General features: G+C 33.4%; 1 protein-coding gene and 1 pseudogene across 1 annotated transcript; one reads left to right on the forward strand and one right to left on the reverse strand.

The window, feature by feature from the left end:
* The first annotated feature begins 812 nt into the window (after positions 1-812).
* Positions 813-2,334, forward strand: LOC128167405 (uncharacterized; annotated as a pseudogene).
* A 257-nt stretch (positions 2,335-2,591) lies between these two features.
* On the reverse strand, positions 2,592-17,581 carry LOC128167406 (short-chain dehydrogenase/reductase family 42E member 1-like). Its single transcript, XM_052833110.1, has 11 exons — positions 17,426-17,581; positions 9,555-9,755; positions 7,605-7,700; positions 7,185-7,242; positions 6,486-6,601; positions 5,906-6,049; positions 5,357-5,491; positions 4,709-4,774; positions 4,349-4,412; positions 4,194-4,267; positions 2,592-4,073 (listed from the first exon to the last, which is right to left on the reverse strand). The coding sequence occupies exons 2-11, from the start codon at positions 9,717-9,719 to the stop codon at positions 3,810-3,812; spliced, it is 1,182 nt and encodes a 393-aa protein (XP_052689070.1). The 5' UTR covers positions 9,720-9,755; positions 17,426-17,581; the 3' UTR covers positions 2,592-3,809.
* Positions 17,582-21,515: the final 3,934 nt, after the last annotated feature.

Here is a 21,515-nt window from a genome sequence, read left to right on the forward strand (position 1 = left end):
CCAGACTAGAGGTGACCCAAAATGGCTACCCAAAATCAGAGGATCGAACCTCTTTAAACAAAGAACCTCGTTTTAGAAGTATGGAATCATTTTACCGTATGCCGAACCCGAAGCTATTAAACTGATTGAAACACGCCTTTCCTTTATTATTATTTTCGTAATAACTCAGATTTGAAACAGAATTACCACTTAATTTTTGCAATTTATATTTTCCTTCCCATAAGGATAATTTATGCTAAACTAGGTTGAATTTGCCTCGGTAGTTCTTGAGAAGAAGATTTTTAAAAATGCACCCCCCTTTTTCTACAGTTTCAAGGTTTTCTCCGCTTTGAATACAGATCAAACTTTTATTTCTGCAATTTATATTCGCCCTCCCATAAGGATGCTTTGTGCCAAATTTGGTTGAAATTGGATAAGCGGTTTTAGAGAAGAAGTTCAAAATGTAAAAAGTTTACAGACGGACAGACGGACGGACGGACAGACGGACAGACGGACGGACAGACGGACGACGGACAAAATGTGATCAGAATAGCTCACTTGAGCTTTCAGCTCAGGTGAGCTAATAAAACTGGCGATGGGGATACCATACAAAAAGTGATCTTTACCACTGTGTAATATTGGTAAACGGTTAAAGAAAAAGGCAGGTTTATACAATACTTTTCTAGATTTACCTAGTATTGAAAACAGCAAACTAAATTGTCAAATAAAACCGAATGAATACAATGCACATTAATGAATAAAATGCAAATCTTAGAAGACAATGCATGTTAAAGGCTATGAGCTGATAATTCTATCGTCAATTTATTAACAGTTTATGGCGACTGAATCTACCGTAAATGAAAAGCAAAAGAGAAGAAAAGAGAAAGATGAAAAACAATCACCAACAAATCATGGATGCGGTTGTTGCGAATTTTGCAAGGTAATCACATCGGAAATAGAACCAGTTAAACCTTTCCATGAATGTGATAAACATAAACCCTATCTGTGCGTGTTTGGGTGTTTAAAATGCAATGTTCCTATCTGTCGAAAGTGCACACAACAGGAGCACAGCCAACATAAAATATGTGATCTTTTTTAGTTAAACGAAAAAACAAAATCTGGTATCGGTAAACCAAGGAAGGAGTTCCTTCTTCCTCAAAGGACCACTGTTGTTGGATCCAAATTTCAAAACAGCTACGAACTTGTTAGACACCAAGCAATAAATCAAGCAGAGGTTCTTCACACTGTGGTTGACTAAGTGTTACAAGAAGCTTTGAATTTGGTTGATTTGATGAAATTTCAAGATGAAGAGATTTTGAAAAATATTGAGACATACATACAAGATCTGGACCCTTTAGCTGATAGGATCGACGGTTCGCTTGATAATCGAGAAGAAAGGGCTATATGTAAAAGAGACGAGAGTTTCTTGATGAAAAATCTGTTTCATCTGAGAAAATATACTTCAGGGCACCAATATTTCTGGAAGATTTGCTATGTTCTAAGGAAATAAAAGCTTAGCTTGGTATTGTCAAGTCCTCGAAGATCAACAAAACCAACAAAAAAAAGACAAAACGGTGATTTTTATATTCGATATCGACTCGCCATCAAAATTCACATCATATGTTAGGTATTTCCATTCAAATAAGATTCTTGTAGGCGGAACAGATCCAAAAGTATACACACTGAATGAAAATGGCGAATGCTTGGAGACTTTTCAAATAGGAATGCCAACAGGACTGGCAGTTTTGGATGATGGAACAGTACTGTACACTAACGTAAGTAGCAAAGGGGTAATGAGGATCAAGTCTGATGGCACTACAGAAGAATTCACGAGAATAGAAGGAAAAGATAAAACCATGTGGTATCTGCAGCACACAATGTAATGACGTTATCGTCTGTTTGCAGGAAATTGACCAGACAGGGGGCAAGATCGTTTGGTTTGATCCTTTTGGTAATTTGTTTCAAGAGTTCACACATGTTTATCTTACTTGTCCGACTTTTGTATGTGAAAACATAAACTATGACATCTGCACAACGGACATTACTGGGAAACTTATTGTAATTAACCAAGATTTAGACATCCATTTCGTGTATGACGGTAAAATATCAACTGGGGACATGGTTAGATTTACCCTACGTGACGTTTGCTGCGACAGCGTCGGCCACATCCTGGTATCAGACATTGACAATCGCCTGATACATTTACTTGACGAAGATGGTCACTTTATTTGTTATCTCCGGACTAAAGCGGACAAGCTGCCTCGTCCACACGGACTCTTTGTGGACAAAGAAGACAGATTATGGGTAGCTGAACGATTCTCCAAAAAGATCAGAGTTTTTTAGTACTTATCTTAATAAAGCTAACATTTTAGTCTGAACTTTGTTCATTGCTGACAGACCTATCCTGTAAATATAATTATATAAAGAAATTGAACTATTTCATTTGAAAAATTTTGTTCTTAAAACAACCTGATTGTTTAAATGGTCTGAAATATGACGAGATAGTTCTGTCCTCGGATAAAAACTTCAGCCTGAATATAACAAATTCATCTATTTCATTAAAAAGCAACATTGTAAAAAAAATCTGAAATACTAAACTATGAAGAAATACAAATGCATAAATCATACTGTTTTTAATAATCATAATTTCATGAATTACAATTTTGTTAAGGTTTGAATTGAAAGCACTGAGAGTGTTAAACTAATATTTTGTTTCTCAATCTCTGGGAATTCTTTAGCAAAGGGCAAAACATCGATAACTAAAATTATTACATATAACAGGTAACAAAACCCAACTCATTGCTGATATTGATTAATAACAAATTGCAGCAAGTACAAAGTAGAATATGTTTAACCAGGCGACGTCATTAATTTGCTTTATTTACAATAATGAGTAATAAAAACAAATTATCGGTCATATGTATAGTAAAGCAGAACCTCACAATGCAAAAATTTTAGAAAAAAAAATGAAACGCAACTAACAAAATTAAAAAAAAAACATATCATTTTGCAAAAGAGTGACGTCATTAGTTTACACTCAAACTCAATGAAAAGTCATTAAGAAAGAAAAGCATCAACCACTCTTCTGGATATAACGCTCAAATGATTTTAATAAATAAATGTCGATAAATAATTTGCATTATAGATGTAAATATTAGCATGATTGCATTGCTTTTTTATCAATTACCTACGGGAGAACTTTTACATATTACCAACATAATTTTAACTATTGTGTTTTGGGGTTTTTTTAATTTGAAATATTTAGTAATGTTTGTATTCACCTTTTCCGATACAATTAAGCTGATAAATAAATGTGTGTGTGTGCTTCATTACTTTTGATTAATTGCTTTTGATATATTGCTTTTTCGCGATTAATTTACAATACCTGTATAATCTGTATGGACAATTTTAACAGAACATAAAATAAAAACTGAAATATCATTTGTTAAATTTTTTTCTGCAAGCTAACCAGTTAAACGTGACGATGTAAGTACGGTGAAAAGAGAAAGATTTTTTTCTAACATTACAAAAGCCTAATAAGACCACGACCTTCACTAGAAAATGTTGATAACAGACCTACTTACAAGGAACGTTACGTACGTAATATAGAAAAACAGTTACTGTATCTATAAATGCATGGTTCAAATTCATCTGCGACATTTTGGTTTTGGTATGAAATGTCGTCACAAAAACAAAAGAACAATCAGATTTATCAGTGCAGAGGTAAAAAAAGACAGCTGCGAGGCACCTTTGGTATACAGAATGGAGGCACAGAAACACTATAACATAGAAGTAGTAAAACAAAATCCGTATCTTATTAAGAATCACATTCAGTGAAGTTTTTCCAAATGTATAAAGTTCAACGTTTGGAGGTATGACAGAACAAAGGATGTAAATATCACAGACAAGGCTATATTCACACACCAACGCATGCGTATCACAACAGGCTTCTTCATTGTGTCCTTCTTTCGGAAGCCCTGCTTTATGAAATCGTCGAGAACATCCGAAAGGTAATTCTGTTTGACTGGCATGTAGCCAAGATCTCGTTTGGCTTTGTCAATACTAAAGTAGTTATTCACACACATCTTGAGAACCTGAAGCGAAAACAAAAAAATCGTCTTCAGTCAAATATTATTATTAAAAATTTGAATTTGAACACAAAACCGAAATGGATTTATACTGATATCATTGTGTGTTGGTTTAGTTTAACTAACCTCCATTCTTGTAAAAATTGGCTGAAAGTCGTAGATCCCGGATACGATGAAATGCACAGACTCAAGAACTAAAGCTGGAAATAAAAAGGAAAGTGTATTATAATAAATATTATGTAGATGTGTTCCAATCTAATATACAGATATGAAACACTTACCAATAAACCACATCAACCACACTGGAATTGGTATTGTTGGCATTGGGTACCCCAGCCCTTTTATCTTCAGGGGAAAAATCATATTCATATTAGTTTCCATGCATTCATGTAAAACAATCCAAAACACAATTAAGCACGATTCAGGAAGAAAAAATATTATAAAGTTAAAGAAGATTCAAAATGATAGCATACTCGGTACCAAAAGTTGTTCAAACTAATTTTTTTGATTAAGTCTTGGTTTAAATAAAAAAAAAATTATAAGGAACGAGACTTAAAGCAAAAATAAACTTTTTTAGTCACCTTGGATTTAATATTTACCTCAAGGATATTTGATACTAGTAATCTACTAAATATACTCACAAGTGGTCGAAAGAAATCAAACGTGTTGATGGGAGCACCGTCTGATATAAAATACGCCTGGCCCGCCTACAAGAAGATCATATAGTTACTGAATACTCCGAAATAATCGCTCGGTTTTATTTTCGCTCCTTTCGCCTTCGTCAGCTCTATTGGTGATTTCCAATGTCTCATATTATATCTTTTTAACACACAACTGTGTCTGGGCGAATTCAAGACGGGGCTAAACTGTTTCCAAGTTATGAAGGGCGAAAAATTACACCAGCGAAAATTAATCCTGTATTCAGTAGTTACAATATACATATGCTATATATATATAATATGTAGCAATTTTTCCAGCCAAAAAACTCAAAAGGTTTGTCTCAATGTTATTTGGTTGCTACTTACGAAATATAAGACTTTCCCTTAGCCCTCCCCCCCCCCACCCCAAGGGTCCTTTCGAAGGATTTTCTGACAGAAACAGAACCACTATATGATCTTAACACATCTTCTACTAAAAAGCGATCATTTTTAGTGCAGAGGTAAAATTAGTTCTCAACATTTCGCTTTATAAAATTCAAGTCAAAACAAAATACAGAATGATTTGGTTTGGCAACTTTTGGTGTTGGAATTGTTACTTGGTTTAGTTTGCCAGCAAGATTTCAATATTACCGCTTTGCATCCTTCCGCTTTGGTAAGTGCTTTGGCAGCCAGGATGTGTGCTTGGACCATGTTGTCCACGTGAAGGAAGTCGGTCAAGGACTCAGTGCCAAACAACGCCACCATCAACCCATTCTTTGTCATGTTCTGCAAAACATGTCGGATTCTATCAATGTCAAATTAAAAAAAGGACAAAATATGTTGTGTTCAGATTGTCTCTAAAACTTATTTCATTGATACAGGTATGTTTCAATTTTAGAGAATTAACTTACACTCAGTTACACTTAATTACACTCAATGCTTAACATTTTTTGAAAAGTCCCTTTGATGTGTTAAATTTCTCGTCCTAATGCAAAATAATGCTCACTTATTTTCATCAACATTTTAAATACATGTTTATATATCATCATGTAGTAAAATATTTGAATGAAGTTCACGAAACATGTCTTTTATGAAATTAGGACAAGATTTATTCTTATACACAATCTATAGAACAGGTCAATTGTCTACTACAGCGCAATACTATAACTAGAAAGAAAAAATAGGACGAATAGACCTTACCACAACCCTAGGTATGTGACGCTGCTCTCCTACACCATAGACGCCTCCTAGCCGTAGTGCGCATGTACGGAGTACATTTTTCTTGTCGACATCCAGTACCTTCTGTTCTGCGATTCTTTTCGTTTTAGAATAATGGTCCAAAAACTAACGGAAATGATGATAAAAATAACGAAAGGAAAAAATAAATCTAAGATTTAGAGATTAAGAGTGAATTAATCAAAACATTCGAAACTAAATGTTATCTTTTTACTTTTCCGAAAACATCGTTTACATGTACACATTTTCCTCAGAACATTTTTACTGTTTTATTACTTGGACAGAGGTTTGTTGTTCATGTACTTAATATATAAGCGTATATATTTTGAGAGTCGAAATCTGGTGGTTTTATTATATATTCCATACAGCAAATGACTTGAAGAATTATCTGATTTTTTAAGTACTAGTACTGACTAGCACATAGGTATTATGACGAAAGACGGTGCAAGCTTTTATAATAAATTGCTTTTGGTTTAGCTTTGAAGACAATGGTATATCAACTGTTACTCGAACACAAAAGAGGCTACGAATTTCGAGTACTTGCTTTGTTTAGGGTGAGGTATGGTAGTGTTTCGTCCCCGTTGCTAATTTCCTGTCCCCCAAACACCACGTTATTTGAACTAGTATACACTAAACGTTTAATGCTGTGTGCCAGGCAAGCTAAAAAAGAAAACAATTTATAAAATGATCAACAGTTTGAATAAGTTTTTATAACAGTTATATTTATAAGAGCTAATAGTTTACACAGTCATTTAGCATCATATGAATAAAGTTCCATGTGAAATTACGGGAAGCTTCATGTAAAATCAACATGAAATTTCTTGTGAAAAAAAAATAACATGTGAATTTCACGACAAGTTAAGCTGATTTCCCGGGAGGCACAATACCAAACACCACGTTATTTGAACTAGTATACACTAAACGTTTAATGCTGTGTGCCAGGCAAGCTAAAAAAGAAAACAATTTATAAAATGATCAACAGTTTGAATAAGTTTTTATAACAGTTATATTTATAAGAGCTAATAGTTTACACAGTCATTTAGCATCATATGAATAAAGTTCCATGTGAAATTACGGGAAGCTTCATGTAAAATCAACATGAAATTTCTTGTGAAAAAAAAATAACATGTGAATTTCACGACAAGTTAAGCTGATTTCCCGGGAGGCACAATTGTCTTAAGTTTGTAGTGCGTGAAGGTATAAACCTTTGATATATTAATGAGTAAATAATTGAGATGATTACCTTGGATAACGTTTTCCGTTCCCCTTACGTTGACCTCTTCAATCAGTTTGTAGTTAAACTGCAGAAAAATGAATATAATGAAAAAAAAATTTCAACAGGGAAAGTAGTATTCTTACACTGATTTATAGATTTATATTCGCAAAGTTCTGTGCATTTGATGGAAAAGTTATGATTGACGCGAAAAAAATTTGCCTTTTAAATGTCAAAAATATTGTCAAACAAAATATGAAGGTGGGCTTCTTCCTTCAAACACGTTAAGAAGTGACTGGAAAATCATTCGAGAATAGTTTAGTTTTATTCAATATATAACATCACTAAAGATCTTTTAAAATAACAATCTATGACTTTAATCTTTCAACCAATTTTTTTTTATGATGGACATAAAGAAACAGGTGAGACATGTTATTAAGTTCTTATTACGTGTTCTTTTCCCGACATTCCGTATGAGGCTAGATGATACACACAGTTCGCGCCCCTCAGTGCTGACGTCACTTCCTGTTCTTTGGTTAGGTTACACTAAAAAGCAGAACGCAAAAATAAATTCATGTAGAACTCCTGTGTTGATGGCTGTTTATTGTGTTGTTATTTTTCTCCCTTTTTATTGGCGGAGAAGTAGTGTGTTTTTGATTTCTCTAGATCAAATGATTTACAGATGGATATTTGATCTGATGATGTTTTAAAGGAAACTGGATGGTTTACAAGTTAGCCATCAGATCTATCTAAACAAAAAATGGCTATGCAGTGTAAGAGCTCTTTATCCCAATGAGTTTGATGTAATTTAAAAATGAACTCGAACATTCAGCCCTCTTGAACTGCATAAATGTACCTATTTGTGACTTGAATTGCCTTAATTAGACTTTAGTTTATACGTCCACTTCTATTTCTTAAGCAAACCGATTGTGATTCATAGCTTTGAAAATTGACAGGTCTGAACTCTACACTATCCAGTTTTAACCAGCTTAGAACGGACGAAATTAAAAAATCGGGGACTGCATAAAATAATCATGATGAAGACAACTTAAACTCCCATATAAGATGAATTGGCTATTCCTTCTTTTCTTCTAGCCTAACGTACTGATGTATTTGAACGTTACGTTCAATTATTCTTTGTGAATAAAATTCAGCAATTTTTAAAAGATATATGTAACCAAAAAAAAAGGGTTATGTTTTTTTCTGCAATGTCGCTACCTTCATACCCGTATGAATCATCGAACAAAGTATTTTTTTTTCCCTTAAATAAAGAATTTCTTCTGTACACAATGTTCAGTTTGTTACAGCTGAACTTTCCTGAAGGAAAGCTTCAATTACGGATTGGTTTGTTTGATTGATCATGATTTTGGGGTTCAATGTCCTTTTGCCAATCGAGACAGTCTCTACAATTATACATACGTAAACGAATTTTATATACCGTATGGTTATAACTGCCATATATAGGCTTTCCATCAATCCGGTGAAGAATTTATGTATACCGATGAATTTGAATCAGCATTTATTAAGAAACTCTTATGTGAAATTTCTCATAATTGGTAATTTTTAAATAAGGTTGATGCACTGTTTACATAATTGTGATTGTTTCATTGCCATTGGGTGGGGTTAATCTATTCATAACTCTTTTTTTTTCTAAAAGTGAACAGACATAAATTAATCTTCTCAAAGGAAAAAACGGTGTGATGTTAATTGGGCATTATTAGAGACTGTCGATTTTGATGCATTGCTTGATTTTCATTGTCAAAAGATACCTTCAGTTGATAATTAAAGTCGTCAATATCGTCATTGAATACTTGTTCTTCTTCAAAAGACTGATGTGTCATTTTCCTTTTGTTGTGTAAACTAGTATATAAATGAATAATACTATTGAAATTATTGTTTCCTTTTGTTGTGTAAACTAGTATATAAATAAATAATACTATTGAAATTATTGTGGTTAAAAAAAGTAAATTTGAACCCCATGAGTATATTTTTTTTTATCAAGAATGGTAGCAATATTAAATTAATAATTTACATACAACAATTTCGACGTGATGGCGAATCTTTATTTGTTTCTCATCTTTCTTCTTTAATTTTTGATTTTTTTTTTCTCTTGTGCATACATACATCTTAGTTATTTTTCATCATCAAATATTAACGTTACCTTTTTTTTCAAAAGAGCATCTCAAAAATTTTATAGTTCAAAACTTGATGCTTGTAATTTAACATAAATTCAATTCATTAAGCAGTCAATGCAATTAGAGTTATATTCTAATTTTCTAACCAATCGTGATCAAAAGACAATTCTCTATACATTGCCGCATTTGCGCTTTGTGCTATTTTAGAAATCAATATTTTAATTAGATTATAAAAATACCTTGCTCGTAAATAAATCTTAAATACCTGCACAAAAGTCATGTTGCTCGCCAGGGGCCATTTTGGGGGAACGATGTCGACTAAGATCACCTTTTTCCCAATATCTGCCAACTTCTGCCCGAGTTTGAATCCTGTGAATCCTCCCCCGCCCGTTACCAGATGGACGTCATCGGCAAAGTCGTCGGCGGACATTGGACTGGTCCCCTTGTGGTACGTACTTCACTGAACCTTGATGGAAAGCAATGAGAGATGTCTCATCATCATCATCATCATTTTCAGGCACAAAACGCACAAGAAAGATTTAAAAGAAATCGAATTTCATCATTGAAATAGGGGAATATTCGTATGCTTTAAATGGCGTCTCTTCAGATATAACTTTCCAAAATGAAAATATCATTTTTGATATTGTCTCCAAAAGGAGAAGAGGGAAAGTTCTTTATTTTTATATAAATAAAATAAAAGTTAATTTCGCAAAACATTCAGGACGAGAACCCCCCCCCCCCCCCCCGTTCCCCCACGAACTGAACCTGATAATCATCTATATGAATATATTAGTTAATTTTTAAATTGAATTTTAAAAAAAAAAATTATTTTCAATTATCTTCAAATAACATTGAATGTAAAAGCTTACTATTCCAGTACATCAAATATTAAAAAAAATTATTTTTCGTTATGTAAAACGTTATAAAAGATCATCGAAGCTTCATTTAAATAGTTCCAAAAAGTATTTTTTTTTATTCAATTTATCTCTAAAATACGCAATGATTGTAAAAAAAATTAAGGTCACTCGCTTTTAAAAGTCTTGATTTTTCCCCCTTCGATACAATATCTTGCATGATACTACATTCATATAACTTTACCTTAAAAAGTTTAAAATCCAAGTTTTACGAAGAGAAATACCACATTGTACAAATCATATTTCACTTTTTGATAATAATACTGCTATACATTGTATAGAATATCTGCAAGAGAAAGAAAAGGTTAACTAAGCAGCATTTGTGACTAATAAGGAAATTTATCATCAGCAGTTCTTTTTATATACAGACACTGACAATCCCCCTTTATACCAACGTCACGTTTGTGTTTCTTAGAAAATCTCTCTCTCTCTCTCTCTCTCTCTCTCTCTCTCTCTCTCTCTCTCTCTCTCTCTCTCTCTCTCTCTCTCTCTCGTTGAATTGGAATATATAATAAAAACATACAAATATTTCAGATTTTTGAAATAATTTATTTTTTGCTCTCTTCTTATATGTGTGAAATTGATTCGAAATGTTTAAAAATAGCATTGCACATACCAAGTATTTAGTGACTGTGAAAATATGTAGCGGAATATCATGAAGCGAAGAATATGCAGGACCCATAAAACTGTGTGATTTATCCGTGTAATAAACCATTAATTTTTTTCTTAATTTCGTTTTGTCATTAGAAATGTTTGAATAATAATATAAGTTACATAAGTCAATCAATTAAGCAACTTAACTTGTTTTCCATTACTGGCCTTTTTTCTTAATCAAATTAACGTAATGAATTAACAGTATTAAAATATTATAATTAACTAGTCGTGGTACTTGATAGTGCTAAAATACCGTGACTCCAACGACTGTAGATCTAGAGGAGGCATCATTTTGAATTAAAATTAACAGAACAGAAGGCTGTGTAACACTCGCCCGCCCCACTTCCTACTAATGACACCCACTCCCCCAACCCACGCCGAAATTCAAATAAAAACCAGGATGGGGGAGATCAAAAGTCGAATGTTTTAAAAAAAAAATACGGAAGAGTAGCCAATGATTGATTAAAAAAGTCTGTTCTGAACACCAGGTCACGTGATCCTTCTATCAACGTTAGCGACCTCCAAACATAGAATTGGGTTAAAGTAAGATACAGCCAAGATTGAGCCGATCTCTTGAACTCATTGGCTTTTAATATCGTCTAACTAACGAAAATCTACATTGTAAATTAGCTCCATTTTTAAATATGGATTATAACTTTGGATGGATTGATCGATCAAGTCGGGCAAATATAGTCGTGTTTGATGGATTTCCAAATATAAAGTCGGCTTGTTGATTCCATCTTATAAATTTACATGTTTAATTCTTTTATTGTTTTTGCATAAATTCAGTATTAAAACTTAATAATGCATAATAGTTTTGCATATAATTCGATGCAAATAATTGTTTCCCATTCAACTGCCTATCCGACTCTCGCGGATTATGTTATATGTTTTGCACAAGATTGATACTTTTATACATTGGTTTTTTTTTAAATTCATCTAAATAAAGGGAGTTTATATAAAATTAATTAAAAATCATTAACAAAGTTCCCATGCATGTGTTGAATAAGAAATCCTAAAATACCATGGGAAAAACACAGAATTTTAATTGGGTGTATTTTTTTTTACATAATGATGTAGTATATATGTTTTGTGAAAACCCCCTTTAAAATTTAAAATTATTCACTTTTGAATCCAGTACTTTATTTTCCTGCACTTTTACGGGCTAATGGATTTTAAAAAACATGAATTCGTAATACTCTTCATTCGCGGATCCAGAAATTTTTCTGTAGGGTCCGGGGGAAATATATCAACTTGCCTACAGCGTTTGGTTGATATTGATAGGACTCAATGCGTTTCTCAAATCTTGAACACCTTCATATAAGAGCGGTCAAAGTTAGAAAAATACCGGTAGTAGCGGACTGTTATTTCATAATAATTTGCCCGCTTCTAAATAAAAAAATATATACATATGAAGAATATGTACTTTCTGGCTAAAACCAAAAACAGCAGTACATAAAACGTGGTACAGAAACAAAATAAACAAATAAAGTGATCGAATAATCATTCAAAATATCTAAAAATGGAAATAAAAAACTGGATGAACAACGACTTCTGTGGTAATCATCAGGTTAAATAATTATATACATGTACGTGCTGTAACCAATCGTATGCACGCGAACATTGGATCTATACGCGAGATGTAATCTTCTCTTGGTGTACAGCAACGTATAAATATGGTCTTTGTTTCCGGGTAATGATATTGTAAACTTTTAAAGTCAACATTTTGAAGTGTTTTAAAACGATTCTCTTCTGGGTTTTTTCTTCATATGCTAAAGAAAGTTTTGGCATTATCTCAAACTTCCTTTTACAGTCCTTACAATGTACTTTGCAAACTACGGATTTTCTGCAAAATACCGGTATTCTTTTTGTTGAATATATAAATAGACACAATTAAGAATGTCTGCATTTGGAGATTCAAGATTAGGATCATTTTGTTTTAAATCTCGTTATTTTGACCTTTACAAGAGAACGACCTTCACACTAAATGACCTTGGGTTTCAAGGTATATAATTCAGTAATAAAGAATCATTCTTTGAGTAGTATGAGGTGATAATTTCGGTCGGGGCGGGATCAAATCCACTAAAGCCCGCTTTATGATAGATTTAAATACGCCCCGACCGAAATTATCACCTAATAATATTCAAAGAATGATTCCTTATTACTTATATTTCGAAACCTAATTCCTCTCTCCCGACAATGGTGTATAACACAATATAAATAAGAATTGAAAACAATAGAAATTAGCACTTAAGCACGAGTGACATATGTCATAGAGTAAAACTTCAATATGAGTGAGTCAATTAAATCAAAGGTGAGGGTAAGAGTTAATAAAATAATTAAGCAATTATAACTGAAGTGAATTATTGTCTTGTACAAAGGGAAAGGCATATTTATGAATAGATAACAGTTACTCAAATTTCACTCCATGATAATTCCCTCGCGCTTCGAAAAATGAGACGTCCTCGTCTAGAAGATCACCGGAATGATTTGTATTGAATGTGCGGTCTGTATCTCAGCGTCGTTTGCTTAGGTCTTGGCCGAAATATGCAAAATGTGTTCTACATTGTTGAGGTCCACAACTGCAACACGGCATTCTGGGCTGAACCATATTTAAAACGCACCTTTGTCGTCGGTCCCCACACCAGGAAAATATTCCTAGGATTCGAATGCAATAAATCGGTCGCTTAAAAGAACATATTAGCATAATGGCAAAGAAATCCACACACGAAACACACAGAACGAGAACAAGTGTTCGCAGGATGACGTCATCCCGCTCTTGTTACATGCTGGATGGAATCCAGGCGTAGAGTATGTCCGTGCAAGTCCTGGGATGTCCAAAACTCGAAAAGCAGCGACGTTGGTTTATGGTCGTAAAAGGCGGTTGAATCTTCTGCTCTTGGGTTGTATTATCGGCGTTTGTTGATGCTCTTGGAAAACACGCTCGGTTGCTGGTACGCAGGATCTAACTGCTACAAAGTATATGTAGCAGTCCCGGGTAAAATACCCTTAGGATATCTCCACCAAACTATCCCCGGGAAAAATATGGTGTTTCTATATATCCGGCGACAATAAAACTAAAATGCTTTAGATGGTAAAAAGCACTTTATTTGAACTTTAGGTCGGTATGGGTGATTTCTGGGAATCCAAAAACTACACCCGGACAATCCGAAACCTAATTCCTCTCTCCCGACAATGGTGTATAACACAATATAAATAAGAATTGAAAACAATAGAAATTAGCACTTAAGCACGAGTGACATATGTCATAGAGTAAAACTTCAATATGAGTGAGTCAATTAAATCAAAGGTGAGGGTAAGAGTTAATAAAATAATTAAGCAATTATAACTGAAGTGAATTATTGTCTTGTACAAAGGGAAAGGCATATTTATGAATAGATAACAGTTACTCAAATTTCACTCCATGATAATTATTTAATTTTCAGTAGTTGTGATTATAAGAATATTAAGTATGCAAACCCCCTTTGCGCCCCAATAATACGTCATTTGAATATACTAGGTCGTATAGTACAAAACCGATTCGAAGTGTTATCACAGAAAAAGACAGTCTGGAATATGTAAATAATACCGTATGTAATGTCGTGGATATTCATAGAATGCGAGGTCATAGATGGGTTACTATTCATTATAACTTAGCTGCAGGACTGTAGCTCCCGGTCTGAAAAAATTCGGATGGACGACCTGGGAGCTACAGTGCCTCCCATAGTAAAAAACTGCAATTTACGGCGCACAAAAAATTGCGCTAGTTTTGGACTTATTAACCTTATTTTCACACAAATTCTGTAAAAAAAATTAGTACCATTAAATTCTTCAGCAAATTTACTACTGACATCGTCACTTACCTTGTCTCAGATTTTCTCTTAACATGATAACCGACCTCGGAAAATAAAGTATGTGAATTTACGTCGAGATCGAGAGTCGCCATTTTTAAATGTAAACAAACTTGCACCACTTCAATTCACAGGGCTGGTGATGGTGGTTAAAAGACTATCAGAAGTAAGTGAAGTGACGATATCTGTAGTAAAATGTCCGAGGAATTTTTTGGGATCAAATATTTGAACAGAATGTGTTCGTAAATGAGTTTAATCAGTCCAAAACTAGCGCATTTTTTTGTGCGCCGTAAATTGCAGTTTTTTACTATGGGAGGCACTGTAGCTCCCAGGTCGTCCATCCGAATTTTTTCAGACCGGGAGCTACAGTCCTGCAGCTACATTATAACTATGTTCTGGAACATGATGTTTGACAATCACACGTTGTTTATTTAGGAGTCTGCATGGTCTACAAATAAATCCATATATTTTTTTATCTTTTCAGATATGATTTGTTTTTATATATCATTTAGTTTAGAAAAAAATCCATCTATATTATTTTTAAATTTGAATTTTTTTGCTATATACATCTTATGTATATATCTTTATACATGCAGAGCTCTTCTTTTTAGGAGATAAATATAGACTGAAAATGACCAAGACCATCTAGCCCCCTTAATGTTTATAATTCAAAACTAGATAATTCGTGTGGACTTTAAGTTAGCCATGTAGACAATTAATGCATGTTGCCATGTGGCGTCGATAATTTATAGTCAGTCAATTTGGACAGTTTTGAATAGATCCTAATCCTTGAATATAAGATGATAAGATGGAAATTGTAGACCTCGGTTTATCCTGGCTTGGCCGGGTTTGAAAGTAGTATTACGCAATCTCTCTAGATCTGTCATGTTGTATTTAAATTTACCGGGTGACAGTAAATACAAATTTTACAACATGATCGCTAAAAGTTTATAATTTTATTACTTCATTGTAATATCAAAAATGAAAATAACTATAGTTGTTAATTTGAGAAGTTTAAAAAATTAGGTTATGCAATTAAAACTAAAAAATATTTAATCTAAATCATGAAACTAAATTTTACAAAATAACTGCATATAAAAGACAAAGTCGGAATAAGGCTTGTCGATACAGGTATATCTTAAATCAAATCTCGAAATGGAAGGAACAAAAACGGGATGCCATGCAGCATATATTTCAAATTCCGACAAACCAGCAAGTATCCAATCAAAATACATTATTAACGTTATGCGACTGAAAACATCTATTACCAAAAATTGCCCAAAATCACTATTTTTAAATTACTAGTATTACAGAAGGGAATATAAAATAGGAAGACCAGTTCACTTACGGGTAAATGGTTTTAAATTGTTATCACGTATATTTAGCTAATAAGGAAACTAAAGAGTAAAATTACTAGATCAAAACATCGTAAAATAAGTCTTATAAGTGACAATCGTTGCTTACTCTAGCAGTGTCAGAATCTTCCTTTTTCCTTCCTTCCTTCCCCCTCTCTTTCTTTCTCTCTCTCTCTCTCTCTCTCTCTCTCTCTCTCTCTCTCTCTCTCTCTCTCTCTCTCTCCAACACCCCCTACGCCTGATTTAACAGTACCCCATTGGGATATTAAAAAAAATGTCTCTTGTTTTATTGGATAAAGCTTTAGCAATGTAATAAATCTATCAAAAACTCCCAGGCCAAAGTTTTTTCAACGTAATTTATTTCGTACCCTTTACTAACGATCCGTTTGGCAAATATAGCACCGTGTCAGTTTAACATGTAACTGGGTGCGAAAACAACCGGACCTATTGGACCTATACCCCTTTTTTTTCACTATAAACGTATTCATATAATATTTACCTTTGATATATAATTCCCCTTTTTTAGCATTAGAAATATGTGGCGTTCAATTTACGATAACACACACGGCGTTTGAGCACAAGTGAACGTCAACTCGTGTTTTGAATATCGCGGTATTTAATTTGTCTGCACGACCGAGTGTTTTATAGGTCCGAAAGTATGCACGATATCTAAAAGAAAACATTCAACGCTCAGTATGTACCACCTTAATAAACAATTAAACATATAAAATTGTCATATTCATAGGCATCCCCTCTGAATGATCCTCACAAAGTCGGGGAGTCCATTCATTGCCGCCACGAGTGGACTCAGGACCACTTACAGAAAGAGGACGCATCTAATTCAGTGTATCAAAAATGTTATAATTATATAGATGCTATAAAGTCAACAAGGTCCGCAACTTACGCAATATTAGTCAGATTTCGTCTGGACCGGATATGTTATTATACCTTATTAAACATATTTATAGATATCAAAACTGTTCATCTAGAATAAAAGTGAAAGAGATTCTAAGTTTAGAGTAGAAAAGATAAGATAAGTACAATGTTTTTTTTAGCTAAAACAAAAGACAGTTCTTTCCGGTTTATAGCACAAAAAATGGAGTCCATTATTTTTATTTTGTAGAGAGATTGATAAAGATAAATGAACGTCGGGAGTAGATATAAATCACTATGACAAAAATATATCGTCTCTTTTAATAATTCGATTATTTAATATTAAAAAAAAGGCGCTCTTTATGGTTTAACCACTGAAAGTTCAGTTCGGTGACCGTGACAGAAAAAATGCAAATGTTTGAAAATAAAGTAAATACATAAAAAAAAAAGAACAACTCGCGTGCCTTAATGATAGAAAGAATTACTTACAAAATGAATTTCAAATCTAGTGTATCCTCAAACTGATTAAAATTAACAGACTTGGAAAAGCGATCCACTACGATACGCTCTGTAGAAGGTCCCTCTGAACAACACTTTAATAAGTGACCCTGTTCGGGAAGTTGTGACACCTGTATTATATAAATTGTATCCTAGAGGAGCTATATTACAAGTATTATTTTTTTCAATTAGATACTATAGGTTTAAATCGTTAAAATCGTTTATACCAGGCGCCATCTGGTGTTCAAAATATTGATGGCGTCGATGACCATTGTTCTGACAACCTGAATTTGTAAATATGAATATTGATAACTACTGATATTGTATATAGGTGTAGAAAAACATGGACTTTGTGTACCTACGCAGATGTTGTTTTTGATCGTTCATTGGTTTTAGATATACGTGTATATCATTTTATCTAGAATGCTCACAACGACCAAGATGTTCAGTGAACTAAAAATGTACAACATTTAAAATGTCCATTGATTCGAAGAACCTGTGCAAAGTTAGCAAAGTCAATCGAGGATGTTGATACCAAACAAAATAATGCCTTACTGACACAAACAACACTATACTGAAGTAATCCCAACCCCTAGGAAAAAAAGATTAAACCTAAAAACTCCTCCCTTTATTATAAAAAAATACAAAAGCAACCGCAGTTAATCTAGTAAAACGTAGATTTATATCATTTTTTCTTTCATTAATACAAAAATACAAAATGCTAAACTTTCAAACAAATTGTAAGGTAGTATGAAACGTTTACAAGTATCGAGGAAGGGGGTGGAACCCTATGGGGTCAGGTTTACGCGTTACTTTCGAGACTTCTTCCGCTTGTATTCATTGTTTACATCGACTACCAGTTAGCACAAACATACGCTTTTATAGTCATAAAAAAGATAAGCCTTAGGAATTGATACTGTACCAACAGTAACACGGAAGTTTTTATTTTATTAAAAATAGTAACATGGAGGTGGGAGCGGGGAAACAGCATCATCAAGTTCTGTCATTTGTAACACCACAACACAACAAACATCCCCCCTCCCCCTCCAGAAACTTACTTCAGAAAAAAATTGAATTTTGTTTTTTGGAAATGCCTAGTTTGTAACGGGTACGGGGTGGGGAAGTCCAAGATATTATAATATTCAAAGTAATTTTCAGTACCAAATCCGATTCGGGGCGAATTAAAATTATTATTTAATTTTTATTTTACACTTCATTTACATAAACGAAAACAAAAAGGTAACGAAAATTTGATTGCAAATATAGAATTGATACCTGTAATTTTTGCAAAAATCTTCAAACTCCTTCTTAATAAAAAAATCTCGTTGGTTAGTAGAATTTCACATGTTTCACATTCATGGGAAATCTCCTACTTTTCACATTAAAGATTACATTGATTCTCCACAATACAGGGTGTCCCCCCTCAATGGGGTTCTAGTCCCGACCAATCGATTTGCCCACTGTTCGTTAAACTCTCCCCTATACTTATCGGTCTGTAAACAATTTGGGCTTCTTATCCTGGAGACCGAGTCTTATAAAAGGGTAAAAAATGCCTTCTACTTCTACCGCAAAAAGGGTTTTGTTTTATATTTAGATTTATGGTAGTTAAAATATTTACAGAGAAAAGTGTGTGCTTATCATAGTAAAGTAACTATCTTGATATCCCCTCTCGCCTATCGTAAAATAATTTAATAGAGAGTTGATAGCATGTAGCGACCATAGTAGTTTGTAACAACGAAAACATCGACAACAACTGGATGACGCAACCATTAAGTACGCAACAATGATAACATCAATAATAACAACTGCAAGTAGCAACATAGAACAACTATAACGCTATGTAGTTAGTTTGAAAGCAACATGTAACAAACAAAGAACGACCAAAGAAGTAACTACATGTATAAAGCAATTTGTTATAACCATGGCAACAAGTAGCAACTGTAGCAACATTTTACAGCTATAGTTGTATAACAACTATAGCAATATGTTACTGCTATTGATAAATGGTCAATTGTATGTTAGAAAGATAAAAAAAACATAATTCGAAACCACAAAAATATAACAATATATTCCAAGAAAACATGAACAACTCGTGGAACAAGCATTTCATCCATGCGGACATTTTAAGAATTATAGATTCTATATAATAACCAAACTCCTTATATATAATTCATTTTAATAAATACAGAGTACTTACTTGTATTACACGGCAGATTACGAGATTTTTTCTCTCTCACTCTTTATGTCTTTCTCTCTATCTCTGCAATGTGTGAGAATGCAATATTGTCGCATGCATTTGTTTCTTATATTACCTATTAAGGTAGACAATTTATTGCCTTTAATTTCAAAGATCGAATCATAAACATTTCAGCACCACCCTTCTTGATCAGCTCTTAATATAGATTTCCAGATAACTTGTGATTTCTACCTAACCGACCATTGCTTTTTCAGGTAAAGGTACTGCAATCTACAGTGCACTTTAAAAATATCTCAAGATAATTTAGTGCAAGGTAATCCGTAGGCTTTTTCACTTCCTTAATTTGGATGGTGTTTTTTTTTTTAACCAAAAGAAACTTTTGTTTTATCGCCAAATATATTACCTCTCTTCCTAGGTTTACCGATATGAACTTCAGATCCTTCAAATAAAGCCGCTTTAAAAGAATACATGTTTATACCTGCCTTTCCTTTCATTATTGGGACCGCGCAATTAATTCTCGTATACTAGTATTCCCCACTAGTATTCTAATTATTCATCGATTAAAATATTTATATTTTCAACAAAATTGAGGGAAAAAATACACAACAAATAGAACCATTTTAACAAGGCCTTGGACTTTCAGTAGTACGTAACTGTCTATTTCTTGAGTCAAAACAAGTTTATATGACGCTGGTTTGAAGCGAAGTACTGTATACACCGATTACGTATTCTTAGCCCAAAGGCCAATCAAATCAGTATCTTGTCAATTTCAAAGAGCCATAGCTGAGTGGCCTACAATGAAAAAGACAGGCCTAAGTCACATTTCCACAACTACCCAAAGTCCAAGCACTTATTAAAATCGTTCTAAAGGTATTTAGAATGCACACCCGCACAATTACTAGTATCCAATCAAGCATTCAATGGCTTTAATTTTCGATCGTCAACATCGTTGATAATTCATCAACAGTTTATGAAGCAGACTTCACATTAAAACAAATGTGTAATATATACCCATATATATGTCAAATCAAAGCAGATAGAAAGGGGAAAAAACACGTATGGCAATTCATATGTGTTATTTAAATTTGCCCTTTCGGTTTTTTCTCGTCAAATGTAACAGTTTTCGCCGTTTTAAATTCGCGTTTTAAAATTGTATTTTACAGGGCCCGGTTTTTTGAAAGGTGGCCAACAGTAACACCGATTTAACTCTGTGTTAAACTCGGAGACACGCGTATTACATTTCCTTTTAAATTCGTCCCCCTATGGAAAATATAACGATTGACGCGAAAATAAAACACGACGAAATTTACCTGTATTTATGAATGTTTAGAACACAGAGCACTTCTTCGCCAATCAGCAATCGCTTAATGATGCCCTAAATCAGTAAGAATTTATATTTATATATATATAAGTTCACAGCTACGTCAAATAGTCGATGGCTTAGAGAGCAGAAGTTATTTAATTAGCGCGGAACTTTTGATCAGCCAATTAAAAACTTTAAAGTGGGTTATTCCTTAAGTACGTTACTCCCTCCGCCCCCTTCTTTAATTTGCTAATTTAAATGATCTAATTTGTTGACGTTTCAGTGTGTGTATAGTTTTGTTGCGATGATTCCAACGTTCAACATTTGTCTTTAGCTATAGCACATTTTGGCCCACGACGATGAAAGATTTTTAAAAAGGCAAAATTTCAGTCATTTATCAAGTACTTATTAACCATGGATTGACACGTGGATTTTGTAGGCAGCTACTAAATAGAGAAAAAGTCCCAAAATTCATTTTATTTTTGCCGCAATCCCATTTGGCACGATGGTCAACAAATTGACCATCAGATCTACAAAAAATTGTTTACCTTATCAACTATTATTAAAAAACACAAAAAAAA

Source organism: Crassostrea angulata, chromosome 10 (genome assembly GCF_025612915.1).
Source record: "Crassostrea angulata isolate pt1a10 chromosome 10, ASM2561291v2, whole genome shotgun sequence".
NCBI classification, from domain to species: domain Eukaryota; kingdom Metazoa; phylum Mollusca; class Bivalvia; order Ostreida; family Ostreidae; genus Magallana; species Magallana angulata.

Excerpts from the sequence above, each read along its gene's own strand:
- LOC128167406 (XM_052833110.1), bottom strand. The coding sequence starts at position 9,719 with ATGTCCGCCGACGACTTTGCCGATGACGTCCATCTGGTAACGGGCGGG. Across the intron at positions 7,243-7,604 it reads GAATGTCGGGAAAAGAACAC|TTTAACTACAAACTGATTGA; the intron begins GTAATAAGAACT and ends ATTTTTCTGCAG. Across the intron at positions 4,775-5,356 it reads AAGCGGAAGGATGCAAAGCG|GCGGGCCAGGCGTATTTTAT; the intron begins GTAATATTGAAA and ends ATCTTCTTGTAG.